This window comes from Theropithecus gelada, chromosome 5, assembly GCF_003255815.1.
Source record: "Theropithecus gelada isolate Dixy chromosome 5, Tgel_1.0, whole genome shotgun sequence".
NCBI classification, from domain to species: domain Eukaryota; kingdom Metazoa; phylum Chordata; class Mammalia; order Primates; family Cercopithecidae; genus Theropithecus; species Theropithecus gelada.
The window spans coordinates 89,018,064-89,042,189 of record NC_037672.1 but is presented as its reverse complement, the minus strand read 5'-3'; the positions used below and the strand labels follow the sequence as shown (position 1 = coordinate 89,042,189).

Below are 24,126 nucleotides of genomic sequence, written 5' to 3'. Positions count from 1 at the left end.
CTGATATTTTAGCAGAGGGAGAGCGACAGCCAATAAAATCAGTAAGTCAGTGGGTAAGTAAGGAAGGTGGTGAGCGCTATGGAGGAAAATCAGGTGGGAGAGGGTAAGCGACAAGCATCACTTTATGCAAGCCTTGGAATCTATGAAGTAGGCAGAAGCCCCATTTCACACAGAGACACAGAGGCTTAACGAGGTGGAATAACTTGTCCAAAGCGGCGGGACTAGTAAGCTGTAGGGTTGAGGTTGAAATCAAAGTTCCTCTCGCTGCAGAGCTGTAACCGTTGTACCTTTCATTCCACATACTGCCTTTTCTCAACAAAGTCTTCAAACGAAAAGCATTTTTATCAGCATTCATCTCTTAAAACTCTGTACTTTTGGTTCTTTAGAAACATCAGCCAGTCACCAGAGCCTGTGGGACTTACTTTTACTTACAGTTAATCCCATTGCAAAAGGTTTCCATGCTGCTAGAGCCCGTCGGCTGTTCAGCTTGACCTCTCTGCCTCATTTGCTGCAGTTGATGGCTTCCTTTTTCCTGAAACTTCCCCCCTGCCCTCTACTTTCTAAGCTCTCTTAGCTTCTCTCCCTCCTTGGAGGGCCCCTCTTGCTCGACTTGCTCCATGACAAGCTGTGTTCCTGACTGCTCTGGCCTCTGGCCCCTGATCTTCTCCCAGACATCCTCCCTGGGTGGCCCTGTCCCTGTCCATAGTTCAATGCCTCACACATGCCAGTGTCCCCAGATTGCTAACACTGGCCCAGGCTCTGCTGAGCTTTAAGGCTGTCTCTCAGGCTCCTACATTCAACAAGTCTAAAGTGCAAGTTATCTTCTTTTCCAGTTCTGCTTCCCGATGGAAACAATGTTAACACTGTCCATCCAGTCACTCCAAACTAAATGAATGGCCCTAGACAGCCTCCACTCATTTACGGCTGCATCCCGTCAATCCCCGTCCTGTGGAATCCACCAAGCTTCATTCCCGTCCCCTCATCCCTTGGCCCTACTTGACCTTAGACTTTCATCCTCTCACCTTCTCTCCCCAGTCAGTCTGCTCTTGTTTCTGTCTCATGCACTGCTGCCAGGGTGAACTTCATAAAATGTAAACTAGTTATATATTCCTAGCAAACATCCAATGGCACTTCAGTGTTTCTGGTCAAATGTCAAAACTCCAGCCCTCTGGGATCTAGTTTCTGCTTATCTCTGTCTTCATATTCTTCTACTCCCTGCATGTCACCCTTAGCTCCAGTCATTTGGAACTGCCTATACTCACCTCAATGTATGATGGCATTTCATTACTTCGGAGTTTCTAACTCCTGCTGGTCTGGCAAAATCCAACTCCCCTGGGAAGCTTTCTCTGACTCCCTGACTGAGCTATTCTTCTGTGCCCTCACATTCCGTCCACCACACCACTTATCTCTTCTCTCCGCAATCCTCAATTTTCTTATCCATCTCCTTAACAAACTTTAAGCTACGTGATATAGCTGTGCTTTGGCAGGTAGGGAATCTGGTTTGTCTCTATATCTTCCTTAACCGCAACAATGACTAGCATACAAAAGAGCCTCTCAATCATTGCACACTGTCAGATGCAATATACAGACTGCCAAAATCAAGTTTGTGTTTTTGCTTTACAGTTCATACCAAAATCTATCTCACTTGAACTTATGGATCATGTTTAGCTAATGTTATGCAAATATTGAACCCTATTTCATAGCATGGAGTATGATTGAGAAAAAGAAAATATAAACAATGGTTTCAAATAGTGTTGCAAAGAGGAATTCCAGGATTTGTATTCATTTAATCAACAAATGTGAACACTGAGATATTTTCCTCTTGTCAGAAATGTCCTTACGTCCAATGGACCTAATCCAATAGTTCAGCCCTCTGAGTCTTGCTTCTTTTCTTTTCTCTCCCTTCCTCCCTCCCCCCTCCCTCCCTCCCTCCCTCCCCCCTTCCTTCCTTCCTTCCTTCCTTTCTTTCTTTCTTTCTTTCTTTCTTTCTTTCTTTCTTTCTTTCTTTCTTTCTTTCTTTCTTTCTTTCTTTCTTTCTTCTTTCTTTCTTTTTTTCTCTCCCTTTCTTTTCTTTCTTTCCTTTCTTTCTCTCTCTCTCTCTCTCTTTCTTTCCCTCCCTCCCTCCCTCCCTTCCTGTCTTTCTTTTTTCTCTTTCTTTTTTCAGGGTCTTGCTATGTTGCCCAAGCTTCTCTCAAACTTCTGGGCTTAAGCGATCCTCCTGCCTCACCCTCCCCAGCAGCTGGAATTACAGGAGCACTACTGCACCCTGTCTTGTTTTTCTTATACGAACAATGTGTAACTGGATTACATGACCTCCAAGGCATGTTCAGCTCTCACCATCCAAGGACCTGACATCAATCTTTACTGACAGCCCATGATTTTTGTTCTGCATTCCAAAGCATCCTTTACCCCTGTTATAGATTCTTCTGCAGGTATCTGTCCAATCCACAAGCCAACAATCTCCCCTGTCCACATGGTCATACGAAAGGGTCCCAGCATTCATGCAGTCACAGTGTGACCCTGTCCTTCAGTCACAGTTGATTGGTTCTGGAATGGCCCCCTGACCCAGGGTGGGCCAACTAGAGGCCCTTCCCTGGGAATTGAAGCTTAACCTCAAAAGCTTGAAGATAGATGAGGTTCAGTCAAAGCTGTGGCATAGCTACTCTACTCAACCATTCATTCATACTATTTATTGAGAATCTACAAAATGCAGGGCACTGTTCTCATTCAGGCAGAATGGGTCTCATAGAACTGTCTGGTTTCCTGATGACTTTCCAGTTCTTAGTCTCAATCCTCCCTGAGGTCTCTTGCATTGCTGCCCTTGGGTTCCGAACCCAGGACATCCCATGGGCCTCATAATAAATTTTCCTTTAGTTATTACAATTTGTTGGCATCTTACTTCCAATGGAAAGAGTTTTAACTCTTACCCCTCAACACCAGCAGCTTTTCAAAGCCTACCTGAGCAGTTGCTCTAGTTCTCCTTGTGGTCCTCTTTTTGTTGCCACTTAAGGCAATGGGAGACTCATATCCACTCAGATAAGGGACCCAGAGGTAAGCACTGGGCTTTCTGTGAGTCTTTTTCATAGTTTAAAAAATTTTTTCCAATTAAGCATGGCCACATAAGAAATGAAAGAACAAAAAAAGAACGTCTTAAAAAGCACACTTAAAAGGAGGTAAAAGGGCCTCATGCAGTTTCATTAGATAAAACCCACCCTCCTCATGTCAATTTTATCAGAGAAAACATCTTGACAAATCATGTCCTTTAGTCAAAACAAGCTGAGGTCCAAACATATGGAGTAGATAGAAGATAAATTATTTTCAGGAGATTGAGATCCAAACCACAAATTCCAGAAATGCACTTTAAAAGTGCTGCCTATTAGATATGCTAGTTTTAAATTAAATTAATGTTGTAGGGAGAGGGGTAAGGTATGTTTTGATTTATTTATTAGATCATTATCAAGCTTTTCTCTAAGGAGCTCAAGGTATTCCATGCACAAGGATTTTGGAGAAAAGGCTGTTTTAAGAATGTCAGGTTCTGCCAAAGCTATTTCTCCCTAGTTTGCTAGAACCACCCCCTAGTGGGCTTCACACACTGCCCTTTGAAGCTGACAGCTCTGTGTGGCTAACCGCAAGTCTATCATCTGGTTGAGAAGTACATCAAGTTACTTCAAACACTTCTCAGAACTGCTGGAGAAATGATCTAGTGGGTATACTTGCTCTTCTCCCCAGCTCATCTGGCTTACTTTATGGGACTTGATGGAGCAAACTTGGGAGAGGAAAGTTCCCCAGCTCAGTTTCTTATCAGGAAGTATTTTTAAAAATATTATATTGTTAAAAAACATATGGAAGAATAACAAACAGGCCTTTCATTGACAAAGCCTTTCTGGGCTCACTTATTTTGAAACCAGCTTAGAAGCATGAGTGATTTTTCCATCCTCTAGATTGGAGGGAAAACTCCTAGGATTAGCCAAACACTGCCTTGCTCAGCTTGACAGCCAAACATATTTAGGTGGAGTACAGATTGTATTTTCCAAAAGTGCCCATGACAATATTTTCTGTTCCTCATGCTCTTGATCCATTTTCAAGAGGAAAAGTGCGTGTCCCCTCCTCTTGAACCTGGGTGGGCATTTGTGACAGCCTTGACAAATAGAGTACAGTACTGTGGAAGTGATGTTATGTGGCATTTGAGGCTAGGTCATAAAATACAATACATCTGAATCCTGGCTCTCTCCTAGGATGCCTGCCCTTGGAATGCAGCTGCCATGCTGTGAGAAATCTTGGCCACATGAAAAGGCCCACATGGAGAGAAACTGAGGCCCCTCGATGCCAGCTGCCGCTCGGCATCTACTTTCTGACTACATGAATGAGCCATCTTGCAGGTGAATCCTTCCCTACTGAGCTCTACCCAGAGTGTAGATTATGAGTAAAATGAATGATCAGTACTATTTTAAATCAATGATTTGGGATGACTTGGTATGTAGCAATAGATAACCAGAACAGGTGGAGATGAAAGACTTCTCTGGACAATCTGATTTCAACAGGAATGCATGCTAAACACTGCAAAGAAAGTAAGTTCAACCAGTTGCAATATGACGCAGATGAAATTTTGACTCTAGTAAAGGCAAAATCCAGCTACCCTGACTTTCCTATCATAGAGGATTTGTTTGATGCAGATAATCTTAGACACACAGGTATTTTTCTTAACTTTCGCTGCCTACAAAAATGTACATAAATAAGATTGAGTTCTGTGAGCCATTTCCAAGTACCTGGAATGGAGGTCTCCATTTCCCTGCAGTGCTGAGGTTGCCCGAGGAGCAGCAGCAAACCTTTGCAGAGCAGAGCTCTTGCTCAGTTCCCGTACGTGAAGACTGCACTGCTGAAGTACTCCTGGGAGAGTTGTGGGCCTGAGTTGCTTGGGGCTTCTGCCTCTGTGTTGGCCAGGGTCTAGCCCTGCTGGCCTCCATTCCTGTGAAACAGCTTGTCACGGCATGTGTCCAGATTTTCACTGGCTCCCTACAGTTTGCCCCAAGAAGGACAGTCGATGTCTCCCAAGACTGAGGAGCTCAACAAGTTACTCACAGTGGAAAAGAAAAAGAGGAGTCTGGAAAAATACATTACTGCCTTATGAACACGGCTTCCCACAGGCACAGCAAAAGAAGAGCACTCAGCACTCCACGTCTTTCTGACAAGAGCAAATCAGTAGTGAAATATGAAATGTTTGTGACTTTTTGGGGGGGCAGCATATCTATTCTATTCTATTTAATTCACTTGTTCACCCAACAATTAGGCTTTGTGCCCCAAATACTTGAGCACTGGCTACGTACAGGCATACAAGGGTATTAAAGGTGGCTCTTTTCAGATGTCACAGTGTGGCAGGGATACAAACCCATAAAAATAATAATAGCAAATACTTATGTAGTACTTACTATGGGCCAGACATTGTTCTGAGTGCTTTATATGCATTCATTTATTTAATTATCATAATAGCCCCCAAAAGTAGATGCTATTATCATCCCTGATCTATAGATGATGAAACTTAGGCACAAAGAGGTTAAGAGATATGCCCAAGGTCACATAGCTAGTAAATGGTGGAGCTCGGGTTCTAACCCAAATAGTGTGACTCCAGATGTGTTACCACTACTCTCTGTTGGCTGTTGTAAACAAACACAGTAGAATGAAGTGATTGCTATTAGCATAGCTTACAGTAGATGGCATGAGGAAGGAATGCATGAAAGAGACAGCTGTCTATCATTTATAAAATGTAACTTAAAAAATAAAGCTGTTAAATAGGAAAGAGCCTCAAATCTCCCTTGGTGTCACTCATTCTCCTATGTGACCACTCTGTGAGGACATTTCTCCTCTTGATTCCTTGAATTTCTCAGTCTACAAAATACACCCGTTTACTTCTGTTCTGTTCTGTTCTCTAGAGAAACAAAGAAGTTGGAAGAAACAGATTTGCACACTGTCAGTGTGGAAAGGAGAAGAGAGCATCAGATTTCTTTGACAGAGGTGGAGGCAGGCTTCCTTCCCCTTGTACACATCAACGCATGGTAGGCGAGGCAAGAGCGAGTGGGCTGCTGCTTCTTTGGGGTTACCTACAGATGAAGCAATGACCAGCTTTGCCTTGTTTAGTAGCTGCTGGAAAGGAGGGTCAGGGCCTCCTCTGAGGGTCACTGGAGTTGAGTGATTGGGGCTGCTACCTTGCAACCCCTGTGAAACTGACATAGAAGCTTTTGGCTTAAGGGCAGTAGTTGGAAAGAGGAACCAGTGCCTTGGAGCTGTGCTGCTTTCTGAATAAGGACTAAAACAGGTCCACTCTGACCACCCTCCCAACTTTTGGTGAGACTCTGCCGTTTGTAAGGCCTATACAGGTACCGACCACTGAGGATGCAGAAAAGAAAAGAATCAGCTTTCTGATTCTCACAGTGATAGCGTTCACATTCTTTTGATAAGAAAACATTTAAATAATGCGTGTGTATCTATGTGCGACTGGGTTGTGTTGTTTTATCTTGCTAGATGCAGTGAACTCTGATCTAGTCTGTTCTGTTCTTTTTCAGTAAAACATGCTGTTCAAAACCATTGAACTGATATCTTGATCCACTAATGTGCAGTGAATCAAGTTGTGCAGTTAGGAAAACACTAGTCTGAAGAAAAACAGTCTGGAGAAAGGTACCTAATATGTATAGATACAAAACAGTACATGACTGCAGCTACAAAAGTATGAACAAAATGTATAGAGCCCTGAAGAAGCCACGTGGGGCCTGGACAATGCTCTCCTGTGTTCCTTCCATCACCTGCTGTGAGGGCACACACTCTACACCCCACGGGAGTAACTGCTGGCTCTGTTACCCAGCGCATCTCTCACCAGCCTCTCAATCTGCCCTCATCCCCGTACAGTCTATAGACCCTGTTTCTGGGTGTCCCTGTGTCAGCACCATCACGAAACCATCTTTGAGTTCAGAGATAGGGAAGGGATGGATGAGCAGCTCAGCTAGAGCCTTTCAGGCTCTAGAATTCTCCCATTTCTACAGCAGCACCCTGAGCACGGGAAGGATTCCACATTGATAACTTTATTCAGCAGAATTTGCCTTTTTGTGTCTTTCTGGCTCAGCACTGGTGGGTCTTGAGTGAGAAGGGGAGGAGGGAGCAGATTCCAGAGGAACAAAGCAGGGCAGCAAGTGACAAGAAAGAAATGAGCAATAACTGTTGGTAGCTAATACACAATGAAGATGCAATGTGTAGGGGCAACTCAACTCCAATGCACACACTTATTCCCCTGGGGAGTGCTGCCAATGAGTCCCAGGGCCAAGTCCCAGAGATGCAGATGAGGTAGCAGCAGATGACCCTCGAGGGAGCTCATTCACACTGGCTGTCTCGATGACCAGCCCAGGCATAGATTTTATTCATGAGCTGGATAGATGCTGAAAAGGGAGAGCAGTTGTGCTAATGAGTAACCACGAAGGAAACCAGAATGAATGACATATGAGTACATGAATACTTAACTTCCAAGAAAATGCCTGGCAGCCTCCTGGAGCCAAGAAATGTGGTTAAGAGCTAGGCTTTGGAATACGAGTGACCTTGGGACAAATTCTGGTGTCACTATTTCCTGTGTGCTCTTAGGAAAATGCCTGAGAACAGAGGAGAGTAAGACCCCATCTCAGCCTTCTGGAGGTTCACATCTACTGCGTAACCTTTCTGGGCCTCAGTTTCCTCACTGGTAAACAGGGATAATGATAGGACCTACATTCTAAGGCTGTCATGAGGATCAATATCAGAATGAATAGTAAGAGCTTGGCTGAACCATGGTACACACTGATCACAGGTTCTCTGTATAACTTGGGAGAGTAAGAGGTGATGGAAAACAACACGAAGGAGGCTGGTAAACGGTTATAGCCATGTTAGACTCCATCTGCATCTTGCATCCTCCTCTTCTGGAGGGCCTTCAAGCAGAGCGGTAGACATCTTCTCTTGATGGCGTCACTTCTATCTCAAAGAAGTAGCTCTTTGGGAAATTACAGTCAGTGTCTCAAAGCCCTACTGGGTGTTCCTCTTTAAGTTCATTCCAATTTTGTTCAAACCCTAACACATACACCAGAGGTAACTCTTTGCTGTACCATGTGGAGTGGTAGGAGGGTTCAGCCACGGAGAAGGCCCATTTAGAAAACAAACAAAATGACTCTCCTTTGGGGGCTGGAGTGGAGAGGGCTTTGTTGCCAGCCCACCAGGACTCTCCCCACCCCCTATAGACAGATGAGATGCCCTGGCAACTGAGAGCTGGGGCCTCACAGCTAAAGGCTGAGGAATGGATCCTGACAGCTGCTGGGGGGAACTGGGGGAACACAAATTCCTTTTTCTTAAATCCATTACTTGGAAACCTCCCTCCGAGATCAGTCTTAAGCTGGCGGAGCATTTCGTCATGAGCCCTAACACTGGGGGTTTGAAATGGAGAGAAACACAATAGCCCAGTGCTGGCCCAGGACAGTTCTAAACATCTTCCTAAGTGGAGCCTGCTTGAGGACAGTGGAGCAGGAAGTGATGTAGAAAACACTCTGCAGTGTTTGAAAGGGTCATTAAAAAATAAACTCCAAAATAAACATGATCAACAACAACAAGAACAACAAGTGACACTCTTGCTTCATGAAACAGTGACAGAAAATGCAGGTGGATACTCCTTACACAACACAACTATGTTCTATAATATATTCTATATTCTCCTCAGGAAGGATTGTAAAGTCCATTAGTGTATTAAAGGCACTGTGATGTTGGACTACAAAGAAACAGCCAAATTTGTTGTTTAAGCCAGTGTTTCTGGAACATATTTGATCAAAGATCCCTTTGGCTAATAAACAGTTATTTTTGTGGAACATCTGTGGACAAAGAGCAGAGTTAGGGCCTCCTGTCACCTACACTGCAACTCTCCGAGTGCAGATGGGGTGGAGCCTTCATTTGTGCCCTTGGTCAGACCCCCCTCTACAGGGTCTGACTGTACCACAGACACAGCAGCCTGTCTGGGAGAGGGCACATGGGAATTGGGCCATCCTCAGACCTTACTAACCAGGCTCTGAAAGTCCAGACTTGTTATTTTAGTCTCTCTTCAGGGTAAAGCCACGCCTGTGAATGAAGGAAGAGAATGCTCAAGTGGAAAAGGTTGGAAACTGTGTCTACTCTGGGAGTTTCTATACCAACTAGCCACCATGAAGGGCTACTCAGGATAGGGAGACACTGACCAATTCTGGGCCTACTTATACCAACTCAGAAGTCCCTAAACACTTTGAAGAAGCTGACTGCACTGCTTTATTAAAAAATATAGAAGGAAAATGCACCAACCAGGCACTGCAACAGAAGTTGCTGAAAATTGAGAACAGCAGGAAGGAGACCTGCAGGTCCGCTCCAGCAGGTTTACGGCTTGGTTTAGAGTCTGATTGTCTGGCATCTGTCCTCTAGCTTTTGGAGTGGAACAGTTTTCCTGGAATATGCATTTATTGAACTCTGAAAGGCCAGATCTCTTAGGTAGATTAATTCATGATTTCAAAGATGCTTTGATGCTGGCAAAACATTCTGTTACTTCCAAGAGTTATTACAAGTGAAATCCTGGCATGGACTGAGAGGTCAGCCTGTAATCTTATTGAAATCTTTTTAGATTTAGAAACTCTACAGTAGGTTAAAAATAGATCACATTTGTGTACTTTTTCCTCCTTTCATCCCCACTTCAAGGGCTGGTCAGTCATTTTGACCCACCCCAGATATGAGCCAGATAAATTCTAGCACTTGTCACCTAGGAGTCTGCCAGTCCAAAAATCATTTCCAAGTGGGTTTTGACATGATGCTAGCCATAGGACTGAGCAGAGCCACTCATCATCCTATATAATCAGTTCTAGAATTAAGAGCAAAGGGCTGTCACTAAGACCGTGTGCTATGTGGATTCATTTTAAGTGAAAACATAGACTGCAAGGAGGAGAGTTTCAATAGTGCTGTCCCAGAGAGCTTGTGTCCTCCACCTTAGACCACACGTGCTAACCAGAAAAGACCAGAGTGCTCAGGTCAGAAGAAGCAGTATGAGGCTAGCAAGTCAGGCTGCTTGTAATCAAAAGATAAAGATTGCCCTTGATTTTAGAAGAGCCAAAATACCAAATGTTATCTGTGTGGTGCTGGCTAGGGTTAACAGGGTGCCAGCATTTTCATGCCCAGCAAAGAGAACATTTCTATATTCAGGATTACATCTTCATGGTTACTTTACCTTCATGAACATGCTAAATCCAGTTTTAAGGAGATCAGTGAGACCTGAAGACATGTGTTCAATATCAATGGAATCTGGCCTCTCGGGATGAAATATTTCCTCCACAACTTGCTTCAACAATGGCTTATAAGATGCCTGGAAAGACAAAATACTGTGAGTAAAGGGATTGTTTGGTTTGTCTGGAGAGAGTACAGCTTTATCTGTAATGAAGAAAGCAAAGCAAGTTTATTTTGATACTGAGCAATAGCTATGATGTGTGTGTGTGTGTGTGTGTGTGTGTGTATCAGAGAAAAGACAATATGACAACATTGGGTTTTAAAATAAACTTTCACCCAATGCTTTAGCATGCTTTTCTGCTTCTCATGTTCCCTTCTACAAGCAAATATATCTTACCAGAGCTACAATCATACTATGACTAATTTTTCTATTTAAAGTGACAATTTTATGCGTGAAGTATACTGAGAAACAAAGTACTGTCATTTGATACAGACATGAAGATGGTCTCCAGTTTTTCCTGAATATTCTTAGAATTATGCTCTCTTCTGCTAGGAACCCCAATGTTACTTACAATGTGCTGTCAATAACCAAGCTTAAAGCAATCCCTCTTCCTTCCACAGAGCTCAACTCCCAAGTATGACCTGGCCAGGAAAAGAAGCTAAGATGACATAAAGGAATCTGACAAAGGTCAGAAAGCAGACTACATGGTATCATAAGAATTTCAATAGAATTAGGGAGATGTTAGTTTGCAACAACTATCAAACTTCTATAGTTTGATAAGTGCTGCTAAATGCCTTCCTTTTCTGTGACCTGAATAACCCATCCATGTTTAGGTTATATTGGGAGCCAGCTGCCTTATTGACCCGGCACTTTCTGAGCTGTTTTTCTCCACCTCTTTCCTTAGTTCTTGTTACCAAGTTCTTCCTGTTTTCTTTTCCCACTTGGTGCACCACCTTCCTCCCAATCCTCCAGTCAGATACGGCACGAAGTCTGGGGCATGAAGGGCAAAGGAGGAAGGAATATCTTCTCTCCATGCACTCTCTGATCTATTATAGCTTCAGTAAAGCCAGTTTCTAACAGGGCACAGTTGAGGCATATCCTGTATTAAACTCTTTCTCTCTTTGATTGGACAAATATGTGACTTGTCTGTAGCAACTGTCTAGAATACTTAGTGTACTGACCTCATTCCTGGCTTCATATTGCTTTTCTTCCAGTCATTTTTTTTACTCAAATTTTCCCTTTCCAATTTTCTTATTTAAAATAGCTTAGAAATAAAGCAAGGTATAAACCATCAAAATCATAACCATTCAGCAGGAATATAGCCAGCATCTTTCCCAGGGATAAGATGCAGGGAAAACTAGCATCTTCTCACTTGGGGATACCAACTCTTTTATGTTTATTAGTCAAACAGAGCATTGTTTGTCCAGAGATCTCATAGTTAAATGATCGTGAAGGGCAAGGCAATGAACAGAAACACTGGTCAGACAGGAATATTTTGAAAACTATGGATCCACCTTGCTCATAAAGAAATTGCAACTAAAGCTATGCCAAGATGGATTTTTAAAAAAAAAAATCAGACTATCAAAACTCCAAAAGTTTGAAAATACACTCTTTTGATGAGGTCATGGGGTCACAGGCCCTCTAACACATTGCTGGTGGGAGGGTTAATTGTTACAATCAATGCAGAGAGCAAGTCGATAATACCTATTAATATCACAGATGCATTTGACATAGCAATCACACTCCTAGTCGTTTATTCTTTGCATATGCTCATGTATGCAAATGAGATCCAAAAAGGCTGTTTATTGTTTGTAGTACCAAGATTAGAAGTCACCCAAGCGCCATCAGTAGGGAGCTGTTTAGTAAATGGGGTGCATCCACAGGGAGAAATGCCATGAAAGAGAATAGGAAAGCTCTGTGCTTGTGAGGCAGAAACAAGGCACAGAATAGTGTGTGAATGAAAAAAGCAAGGTGAGGAACACTGTGTATGATGGGCTAGAATCTGTGTAAAAAGTGGCAGGGGGAATATGGAAGTTTATGTTTGCTGAAATATGCAAAAATAAACTCTGGTGTGAAACATAGTAACTATCAGCAGCAACGATTATGGGGTGGCACACCAAGCAAGGGAGAAAGGTGAGAGGAAGACTTTGTTTTGTTTATTTATTTATTTATTTATTTAATTTATTTATTTACAGCACAGTTTAAAACACCACTACAGACAGCAAGAATGATCTCATTTCAATTGTTAAAAATTAATAAATTCTTTATGCATGAAAAAGAGATTGAGGTAAAGCACACCAAAATGTTATTTAGGGTTATCTCTAGGTTCAGGAAGTAGGAGACATTCATTTTATTTTTCCAAATTTTCCAAAATTAAGAGGTCCACTTCCAGAATCATAAGAAAATTTAATAAATATTATTTCAAATGTAAAAAAAGGGCCATGGAGTGGCCTCTGAATCCTGCAAATACTCTTCCCTGAGTAAATTGTTTTGAATCCTCTTCTATTACCTTAGCCTTTCTGGACATTGACTCTCTTAAACTTTAATCTCTTTAAAGCTCCTCCACAAGAAGTTGTTTGGCCAATAATCTGATACCTTATCAGCACTACCATCAAATAATAATTGATCTCTTCCTTGGTAATAGACTTCAATCTTTAGCCATGCACATTACCAGCTGGCTAAAAGACTACATTCTCCAGCCTTCCTTACAGCTGAGTATAGCCATGTAATTAAGGTCTGGGCAAACAGGGTAATGTGAGAATTTCAAATGTCTCCTTTTTAAAATGGAAGGATATGCTTTTCTCCTTTCCTCTGCTCTGCTGGCTAGAATGTAGAAGTGAAGCCTGGAGCTCCAGCAGCCATCTTGGAAGAAGGGCATTCGTTAGAGATGGTGAAGCAAAGAGCTAGAGAAAACTTGGTAAGGGATGGTTTATGGAATCACTATCACCATAACATGGACAGGCTAAATTAGTGCCTACTTTACATGTCACCATAAAACCTTGTATGTTTAAGCCACTATTTTTCAGATCTCTGTTACTTGTAACTGAATGGAATTCTGATAGAAAGCATGAAGGGAATATAAAGATATAAAAGGACATTTCCTCCTTCCAGAAGCTTACAGTTATTTATTAATCTATTAAAACTCATTATATAAAATAACTTTAAGCAGAATCACAGAGAAATACACATAGGCTGTCATATTTAAGAGAGAAGAAAATATACCCCGATATGGTTTGGCTGTGTCCCTACCCAAATCTCATTTTGAATTATAGCTCCCATAATCCCCACATGTAGCAGGAGGGACCTGGTGGGAGGTGGTTTAGTCATGGGGGCAGTTACACTTATGCTGTTCTCATGATAGTGGGAGAGTTCTTATCAGATCCGATGGTTTTACAAGGGGCTTTTCCCCCTTTTGCTCAGCACTTCTCCTTGATGCTGCTGTGAAGAAGAGCATGTTTGCTTCCCCTTCTGCCATGATTGTAAGTTTCCTGAGGCCTCCCCAGCCCTGTGGAACTGTGAGTCAATTAAACCTCTTTTCTTTATAAATTACCCAGTCTTGGGAATGTCTTTATTTGCAGCATGAGAACGGACTAATGCAACCCCTTAACCTACAAAAAAATAAAAAAGATTGTTATTCTCCATAAGATGTACTGTACAAAAAGGAAGAGTAGTGATTCTGGAAAAGAGATCATACACAGCACAAAGGTGGCTCTGTAATTAAGCAAAAACACTATACTCTGTACCTCCTCTGTGCAAGGCACAGTGTACCTGGGGTGATAGGATTTGTTCTCAGGGGTTCTATGACCCCAGTGTAGACTGGGAGACAGGGGAAGGCAGGAGTTAAGGAGGGATTGGGGAAAGTAGGGACACTAGGATCACTCTCTCTCTTTCCCTTGCTCCACTTTTGACTAAATTTTGGGGAATGAAACATCCAGGAGAAAAATGCCCTCTGATCTGGGTTCTCCTTGGGGGTAGTGAGCAGAGATTCAGAAGTGCAGTTTTCTTAACCTCTTCATTCTTGAGACTTTGTGATTGCTCTGTGCTACATTGGGAATGTTGAAAATCTTTTGTTTTTTATTTTTTAAGGTATGTAGGTGAACATTTATTTAGCAGAAGAAAGGAAACTATGATTTAAAATACAGAAAAGTAACAGCAAACACATCACATAATCCAGAAAAAGAACATAAATGCTTTTATTAATTAATTGCCTGACCTACCTCTTTGATATTCATTTCTTACATTTTTTGGTTGCATTCTCTCTTATTATCTTTTCCTATAACAATAATTTTGAAATAACATTTTCTATGAAAATGTGGTCGTTATTAAGCTATTGTCTCTCAACTCCAAACCCTCTCTTCTAGACTCAGTTCTGTGATGCTGGGCTGAGATTCTGAAAACCACTTCTGTGCTTTGTCAGCTAGGTCTGTTAGACTCTGCCGATAGGAGGCACTAGAGGGAGACTGGAACGCAGGAAGAACAGGCAGGAACTTGCTTCTCCTGTTTATTTGCAATTCCTGCCACTATTACCCTGGCAATGGCCTCTCACCACTTGAAGCTACCCCTCCTCTAGACTTTCAAGTCATAGGATTTCATAAATCACCTTTTTTTTTTTTCAAGCTAAAAGTGGCATTTTATTTAGTAAACAATCAGATTGTTTATATACAATCAGTATTGTTTGTAATACTGATTGTATATGCTATAATATACTATTATAGCATAATGCTATAATAGTAACAGAAGCTGATTAAGTCTACAAACAAAACAAAACACAACAAATCTTAAACACTGACAAAAACAGGTACAGATATTAACAGAAAAGATGAGATAATGAACATTGTAAAAATTTATTCTAAAATGTATTTATTCCATTAAAACAATGCCGTAGAGGATGAGAGGGACACTCTGGTTTAATATTTTACCTAAAAGCATTAAGATTTTAAAAAAAAGACATAAAATGGGAAAAAAGGAGAGGGGCAAGAATCAGGGGCTAGAAAGGCAGAAAAAAATTACCTATCTTGTTTCAGCTTTTTAGAACTTTTTTCTTTACCTATTTTTAATTGTAACCAAAAGCATAGTAAATGATGTAAATATTAATTTATAGAGAAGTTGATAGGTTTTCCTACTTGAATGGGAATATGCGGGGAAAAAACCCTCTAAATTTTCTACTGAAAGAACTAAGTACAGAACAACTGGATAACATTGTGTATTCAGAGAGCACAATTTGGTAAAGACTTTCTCAGGCACGAAACAGTACTTGTGTCTTCTTAACGAAAAAAATTTCCAGTTAAGTTTTTAATGAGGAGAACCTTTGGTTTCTGTCTCTCAGCCACTTAGTTTGGACCATTTTGTGCCCTAAATCATGTCACTGAAATCTGGTTAGAATGAACTGCTTGGCAATGATTTCTTAGATGGGAACCCTCTGACTTCCACGAAATCTTCTACTCAGCCAGGAATGACTCACTTCTCAGCAAAGGACCCTGTAGAAGGTGGTGATAATGGAGACAGATGTGGTTTCTCTGGTGCCGTACTCAAAGATTCTCTCATGTGCTAGGAAGGGCCAGAGGAGAGATTAGCCATATAGTTTGTCTCCATATTAAGAGGGTAAACCATAGAAATTTAGTTTTTCTGATCAAACACTCTCTGCCAGTTCACCTTTTTGGGAGATTGGGAGAGGAATGAAAAACTCAGAAAAATTTGTTCTTTCCTTTTCTTGCTGGTCATTGATTTATTGCTTATATCACATCCAGTGTGGGCTGGCAGTAGGAGATCTGTGCCCTGCCCAATCATTCAGAGACCCAGGTTCCTGCTACACCAGGAGTCCCCAACCCCAGGCCATGGACCGCTGCTGGTTCGTGGCCTGTTAGGAACCGGGCCACACAGCAGGAGGAATGGGTGTGGGTGAATGAGCGAAGCTTCATCAGTATTTACAGCTGCTTCCCGTCACTTAAATTACCACCTGAGTTCTGCCTCCTGTCATGTCAGTGATGGCACTAGATTCTCCTAGGAGCACAAACCCTATTGTGAACTGTGCATGCGAGGGTTCTAGGTTGCATGCTCCTTATGAAAATCTAACGTCTGATGGCCTGTCACTGTCTCTGACTCCCATCACCCATAGACAGGACTGTCTAGTTTCAGAAAAACAAGCTAACCTCTCCCACTGATTCTATATTATGGTGAGTTATATAATTATTTCACTATATATCACAATGTAATAACAGAAATAAAGTGCACAATAAAAGCAATGTGCTTGAATCATCCTGAAACCACAACCCCCCATCCTGCACCGCCTGGTGCCTTCCACGAAACAGGTCCCTGGTGACAAAAAGGTTGGGCACCACTGTGCTACACCATTTCTTAGAGCATTCGAATCCTACACTGAAGACTTTGCCTCTTATCAGCAGATGATGAATGAGAGAGAGAGTATGAAGGATTTCCAGAGATTTTATGGGTCCAGTCCTAAAGTGATATGTATCACTTCTACCACAGTTCATTGGGAACCTGGATTCTACAATTCTGCAAGGGAACCTGGAAAAAGTAGTCTATTTGCCCCAGAAGAAAAGGCAATGGAGTTTTGGGGATACACAGCATGGTCTCTGCCATAGACACCCTGTTAAGTTTTGATTGGAACATTAGTGTAAATATTTCTTTAACAACCGGCAAGCTGCAGGTTGTAGGTAATAGATTATTAAACCCTTTTCCCTTCTACATAAGAATTTAACCTTTGGTTAACTTTTTATCTCTGTTTCCCTGGAAACCTGATAAAGGAAGAATGTCAAACTATGCAGCCAGGCAAGATTGCTTATGACAAAAATGACCCCTGGTTGGTAAATTGCATTAAACTGGAAGAACTATAAATATTTGATAGAAAGTCAGAGCTTTAGGCTTCTCTGAGTATAATGACTCTTGAATAATAATTGGACATGTCCCTTGGAAGAGTGCTGGAAGCTATGCCTGTGGAGTTCTTACAGAGAAATTAGCTCCCACAGGATACGAGGATTTTAAGTCAGGGGACTTGTGTATTCATCCCCTGTGAATCTAGCTCTCTCACTCCTGAGCTGTCACCTTGAAACCAGTCCAAGTAACTCCTCAGTAGCTGTGTGGACTGCTTCAAGCTTCATGGATGGTCACAAGGATGACTCCAAGGAAGAAAAATGCCTGAAGCTCCCCTGATGGGGAGCTACGTTCCCGTCTTGGGCACACTTGTGTCAAGTGGGAGCCATGACCACAGAGCTGACTTATTTGTTAGATACAAACATATAGTGCCTTGGGCCCACATTCCTTTTGAGGGCCCATGAAAATGCATTTTTTTTTTTTTAATCAGAAGAAAAAATACTTTAAGGTGAAAGTGATGTTTTGATATGTAATATTAATGTATTTATTTTTACACCAATGCAATTGTACCATATACTTTTTACTATTTTTTTATTTTTACAAAAAACGGGGCCCATGAAGGTCATATCATGGCCCTGTATGAGGGCCTCATGAGGCTGGCCTGATAGCTTGGTAGATCGTAAAGAGACCCCCTGATGGCTGATACACATGGAATAGTTGAAGTTTCAAAAAATGAATCTTTAAAAAATAGCACATTTAAGCAAAATACGATAACTAAAATACTTGTGTCAATGTCTCTGTTACTCTTTTGGGGTGAACATACTGTGTGGTGAGTCTGGAAGATTCTTTTGTTGACTTAAATGTTAGCTCTTGAGGAAAAGCAGTGAGTATAGCAGCAGTTCCTGACATAATATATAGTAAGTCAGATACAATCTTGAGAAAGTAGTGTAACTACAACATCTTGAATTTGGTGCACCTTAAAAATGACCTAGGATAGCAGTTTCCAAGAAAATCCAGTGGTAGCCACAGTCACATCCCTATCAGCTGGGGCTGCTGACCTTGTTTTTGCTCGTTGCTGTTGGCGTAGCTGGGGCCTCCTCAGTTCTGCTAGTGAAGATGCTTGCTTCTCCCTTTTCTGCAAAATTGACTCTAAACAACCAGCCTCTCAGAAAAACCAGGCTTACTGGGAGGGTATTCATTTTGTTTCAACTCAAGACAGCACAGAAAACATCTGTTCGAAATTGCTCATGGCTTTGACTAATCCATGGCTCATTTATTTTTATTTTTTGCTATATGATGACTGTTTTTTCTCCTTTCATCTTCTTAAAGCAAACAATGTATTTGTCGATTTAAAATGGTTCATTTGTCTGTCTATTCATCCATCCATCCATCCATCCATCCATCCATCCATCCATGCTTCAATCCAGGAGCAAATTCGTTTTTAAAAATTTGAGTATAGCCCCTTCAACTCAATATGAGGAAGGCGAAGCCCAAACACATTAACACGTTTGCCTGAGTTCACACAGCCAATTAGAAGCAGACTCAGGACAGAGCCAAGTTTCCTGGCCCTCAGTTTAGTCCTATGCCACGCTGATTCCTTCAGAAAGGATGCTAGCAGGTCTATTAGAAAGAATCAGGAGGAGGAACAGAACTTAGCACTTGGAAAAGAACAGCTGGAGGCCAGGGCTGGGGATTGCTGACAAAAGAGGCCAGGCCTAAAGTCTGTTCAGAGAGCCATATTTCACTGGGCACAAGATTAATCAAGCCTTCTTAGGCACTGCTGGTTCGAAATGCTCTTGTTCAACATGCTGGAGGCAAAAAGTACAGTATGCGTCTGTGGAAGGTTTTCTGCAGCTCAGCCCTGCTCTTCGAGATGCATGCCAAGGTAAGCCACGTGAAAGCCATACAGTATTTTGTCTGAAAGCCCCGTATAAGCTCCTTGCCCTGAGACATCTGCCTAATACCCTCCTGGTGTTGCAGCTGAGGAATGGCATCGCATCACACACTGTGGCATTTAGTGGGGAGATTAAACCTTTCATTAAACTGAGCATTTGCAGTAAGAAACGGAAGGGCAAGAAGACTTTCTGTGGCCAGGCGCAGTGGCTCATGCCTGTAATCCCAGCACTTTGGGAGGCCGAGGTGGGCAGATCACCTAAGGTCAGGAGTTCAAGACCAGCCTGGCCAACATGGCGAAACCCTGTCTCTACTAAAAATACAAAAAAAAAAAAAATTAGCCGGGCATGATGGCACGCACCTGTAGTCCCAGCTACTTGGGAGGCTGAGGCATGAGAATTGCTTGAATCTGGGAAGCTGAGGTTGCAGTCAGTTGAGATCGCGCCTCTGCACTCCAGCCTGGGCGACAGAGTAAGACTCTGTCTCAAAGAGAAAAACAAAAGACTTTCTGTACAGGCACAGTTGGGGGCTTAGGTTTCCAGTCTACATAAGCGACCAACAAACCCAACCTTTTAAAATAAATGGGTGTCAGCAATAAACCTTCTGCCCCACAGCAGCTAACAGGACACTTAGCTTTTGAAAGACACCCTTTCTGTGTAGCCCATGTCCTAACAAAGGAAAAGCTAAAATGTTGCAAAAGAGGATGAAGAAAACGCCTCTTTTGTTCTTTACTGTGACAATGGCTATGATAGCAAATACATAGTTCTGTCTGGATGTCAGATACTATGCTAAGAAGTTTTTTCTTTTTTGTTTTTGAGAAGGGGTATCACTCTTGCCCAGGCTAGAGCCCAGGCTACAGTAGCACAATAATAGCTCACTGCAGCCTAGAACTCCTGGGCTTAAGTGATCCGTTTGCCTTAGCCTCCCTAGTAGCTGGGATTACAGGTGCCTGCCACCACACCCAGCTAATTTTTTAAAATTTAAGAATTTTTTTAGAGATAGAGTCTTGCTGTGTTTCCCAGACTAGTCTTGAACTCCTAGCCTCAAGTTACTCTTTCACCTCAGCCTCCCCAGTAGCTGGGATTACAGGTGTGAACCACTGCACTCAGCGTGTTCTAAGAGTTTTGCATGTATTAATTCACCAAATCGTTAGAGCATTTTTATGAGAGAGCTACTATTATTAGCTCCTTCTTAGAGAGTAGGAACCAGGCACAGAGAAGTGAAGTCGCTTGCCTAAGGTCACACAGTTAGCAGAGGGGACAGCTGGGCTGTGAACCCCGATGCTCTGGCTTGAAAATCTGTTCTGTTATCCTCTGTGCTAAGTTCCCTCTCACTAAGAATTAAAAATGTAAGAAATGCCATTCTAGATAGCATGTACAGTCTAGGATCCATCTAGCCATCCATCTACTCACCTACTAGGTAGCAAGCACTGAGCTAGCCCATGCAGATACCATGGTGATCAAAGACAGGCGCTGTCTCCAGTCTTGGTGACATGTTCCTTAAGGCAAGAGCTTCTGTGGTTGCCTCTTGATCCCCATTGCCCCCACTCTCCAGGCTGTGAAAAGGTCCTGGCTGCCCGGGAGGGCCAGGCCTGTGGTGATGTTCTGGGATTTATTTCTGGAGGTCTAGTACAGATCCCACTCCTCTGACCCCTCTAGAGATTTTATATGCTCGATGTAACACAGTTGGGACACCTTCTCCTTAAAATGACTAGATGGTGTCTGTTTTGTGCATCTGAACTGTGACTGACACATTTTCCTAAAGGGGTAATGGATAAAGATTAAAATAAGGGGTGCCTCTAGTCCTAGCGAGGGAAACAGGAGTGGCTCTGAGACTAGTGCATGTGCATCACAGCAGGAGCGAGGGCCACTGGGAGGGAAGGTGGGGCCAGTGGGGGCCCAAGGCCTAGAGCCTAATGTGCAGCATAGGTCAGACCTGGAACAGAAACCCAGGGCCAGGTCAGCTAGTGCTCTCCCATGTGACCGGGGAGCCCAGGACATCTCAATCAGATTCTGTCTGGAGATAGCATGGAGCTGGGTAGAAAGTACAGATTTCTTCTGGAGCCACAGGGCTGAGGACCAAATTGGGAGACAGGATAAACAGAAGATTGTTCAGCCAAGGACTATTTTTTAAAAACCGGACACACAGCTGGACTCTGAGTCTAATCTGGACACTTGTACTTTCCTATGTATGCATATTTTGTGTCCCAATAAATCCCCTGATCTGTAATAAAGATATATATATTGTACTTAAGATGCACCTAACAAGTATTTATTAAGCATCCACTATGTGACAGATGCCACTCTAGGTACTGGGGATATGGCAGTGAACAAAACCCATAAAAATATCCCTGTTCTCACAAGGCTTACATCTGTAATTTAAAAATATTTTAAATTTGAAAAACACTGAAAACCCCAGAGAGGTAAAAATTACCCATAACCCCATTAAAAAATGTCATGTATATAGAATATGTAAAAATAAAGCAAGAAATCAGTGTTTCTCCTTACCCATCCAACCCTACACATCCACCATAAGGTAACCATTATAATTTTTTCCTAAATTTTAAAGACATTAAATATATATACCTATGAAATATTTATTTTATTCTATTTTTATAAAAATAGAATAATGCTTTACAGAATGACCTACATGTCCCCCCACTGCCACCCAATTGATCATTTTGTTTCAGTTTGAGCTCCCCAAGAAGTGGACCCTGGGCCAAGGATTCAAACACACACCCTGCTCAGCAGATCTAGGTCTATTCCATTCGTCGTAATGGTTGCACAGCATTTCACCATGTGTCTGCATCATTACTTATGTAATCCCCCTCCCAATGTACACACATTACCCTACCTCCACCTCACTTCCCACTCACTGATGCTTAGGATTGTTGGGAGGGTGTTGACGTTATTGACTCTTGTAAGGGGGGACATATACAACAAAGGGAAACTCCATTTTCCAAAGGCCACTGCCGCAGGACAGGGTTTTGAGGCCTGGAGACACGGCAGCGTTGGCGGCAAGGAGATGAGGTCTAAGAAACTCATCATTGTCCTTATCGTGCGAAGATACAGAGCTAATCCATGTTTACGTGAAGTTGGCCAAATCAGTCACCCGGATGACATAAAATGGAAAAGACCTCATTCATTCAGTGGTTTATTTTCTCTTTGCCAACTACACCAGCCACTTGCTTCTTGACATTTTTGGTCTTAATGCATCATATATCACTAGTTCTAGCATGTCTTTTGGAACTAGGCCACATTATAGTATTTAAGATCGCTGATTTTTTAAAATGACAAAACTACATATGATTATTGGAGTGATTTTATCTGTATTTTGTGGCCGTGGCATTCTCGGATCTTTGAGTAAAGGGTGAAAATCTTTATGTTTCTAAGCAGAGTGACAGTTTCTAAGGTCTTCAGTATCTTGGTAGGTGACTTCGGATGACCATCGGCACCATCAATCAACACTTCTAGAATCTCCATGAGAACCATATTATAGTCGGGGAAGAGGTTTTGGGCTGGCAGCAAAGATCTGGCATCCGCCCCTGGCCATCTGCACGCCTGTGGCACGTTACTTGGCCTTCCTGGATCTTGGAATAATAATGCCTCCCTGGCATAACTTTTGGCAATCAAAGTAAAAATCCAATGTAGAAGCGCTCTTCAGGTATCAGCTCCCAAACAAATACAGGATACTGGAGGAAGAATCTGGATTGTGCTAGGCTGCAGTGGGTAACATTAGCTCAAGTCTCCCTTAAAGAGTCGGCACCCTGAAGCTGAACTCCTCCCCACTAACAGCACAGGCAGCTCTCCAAAAAGCCTTAACGAATAAAGTTGATTTTACTAAAGGTTTTATGGAGAAATAAATAAGATTTCATCTTATTTATTTATATAAAATAGATGGATGGATATCTATTTATAGAAAATAGTCATCTTTTCCATCAGAAACATTTGTTCTTCTCTGAGAGCTCATCTTTGACCACCAGGAACCTTAGTTCTGTCTCCTACCTTGTCCAACAAAGACTCCCAGCCTCAATGGCTCTAACCTTTCCTTATTGCTTAAGCTTCCCTTTGGATCTTCTATGTACTTTCCCCCTCTGAGTTTTTACACAACAATTACCCCTTAATCTTGATAACATCTTCTTACTCAATGGTCAAAAAACATTCTTTTCAGGTCCTCCTGCGCTCCTTTGAAAGCAGTGGAGGAATTTTAAATAACACATGTTTTCATCACAAACTTTTTCCCTTGTTGTAACATTATTAGGTGCTTTTCATTATTCTACTTGTTCAAAATATTTATGGACTGGTTAGATCCAGAAACTTGGGAATCCTCTAAGGCCAGCCCCTCATTTGGTACTTGTAGTCACTGGGTCCCAGAGGAGAGAAGGGACTTGCAGAAGGCTATAGAATCAGTCTACGACAGACCCACAGTTAGAAAGCTGTGGCTGACTCCCAACTCAGTCCTCATCCCACCATATCAAGCCTGGGACATAAATGAATTGAGAGGCTTTCAGATTCCATGGGACCCAAAACTCTGAACTAAAAGAGAACTTGGAGTTTATCTGGAACAAACCTTTGATTTTAGGGTTTTCTTGTAGTTACAGTCTCTGAATCCTAGAAGTACAACAGATTAGAAGGTTACTTTAAAGCGTATATACTTGCCTGGTGGGTATGATTTCCAGGAACATATACAGACTTAAACTGTTTCATGAGACTCCGAGCTCCAGCAATATCCCGAAGTGAAGTAAAGAGTTTATCCACAGCAATTTTGGATTTGTGAAATGTCAGGTTAATTGAAGAGTCCCAGTCTGAAAAAATCCAGAGATATTTTCTTGAGTGAGTAAATCTTTAAGTTTTCATCATGATAGCTTGAGCTCGATGTAATGCAGTTGGGAGGTTTTATTTTTTTTCCTTATTATTATTATTATTATTTACCCTGTTTTCCCCTGGCTGTTTACCAACTGGCCTGTTGCAATCGTCCACCAGCAATGAAGCAAACTGAGTATAAATGCCTTTGACAGGAGTGGAACTCAAAATTGCCTGGGATTGCAGCCACTGGCTTCCATCCCTAGACTGCAGACATTTCTTAGAAAGCAAGCTCCCAGGGCCCATAATCCTCGGAACACAACTTTGGGAAAATAGAGGAGACGCAAAGGAAAGTACAAGAGACTG

General features: G+C 42.2%; 1 protein-coding gene across 2 annotated transcripts in view; it reads right to left on the bottom strand.

Annotated features, from left to right (window-relative positions):
- SCFD2 (sec1 family domain containing 2) overlaps positions 1 to 24,126 on the bottom strand; it is a 523,211-nt gene that overhangs the window by 18,320 nt on the left and 480,765 nt on the right. The window contains exons 6-7 of one of the 2 annotated variants that reach the window (XM_025386356.1): positions 23,617 to 23,762; positions 10,238 to 10,372 (exon numbers count right to left, since the gene is read on the bottom strand). In XM_025386356.1, coding sequence (XP_025242141.1) covers positions 10,238 to 10,372; positions 23,617 to 23,762 — 281 coding nt within the window. The remainder of the gene's footprint in view (positions 1 to 10,237; positions 10,373 to 23,616; positions 23,763 to 24,126) is intronic. The other variant, XM_025386357.1, reaches the window with a different exon arrangement.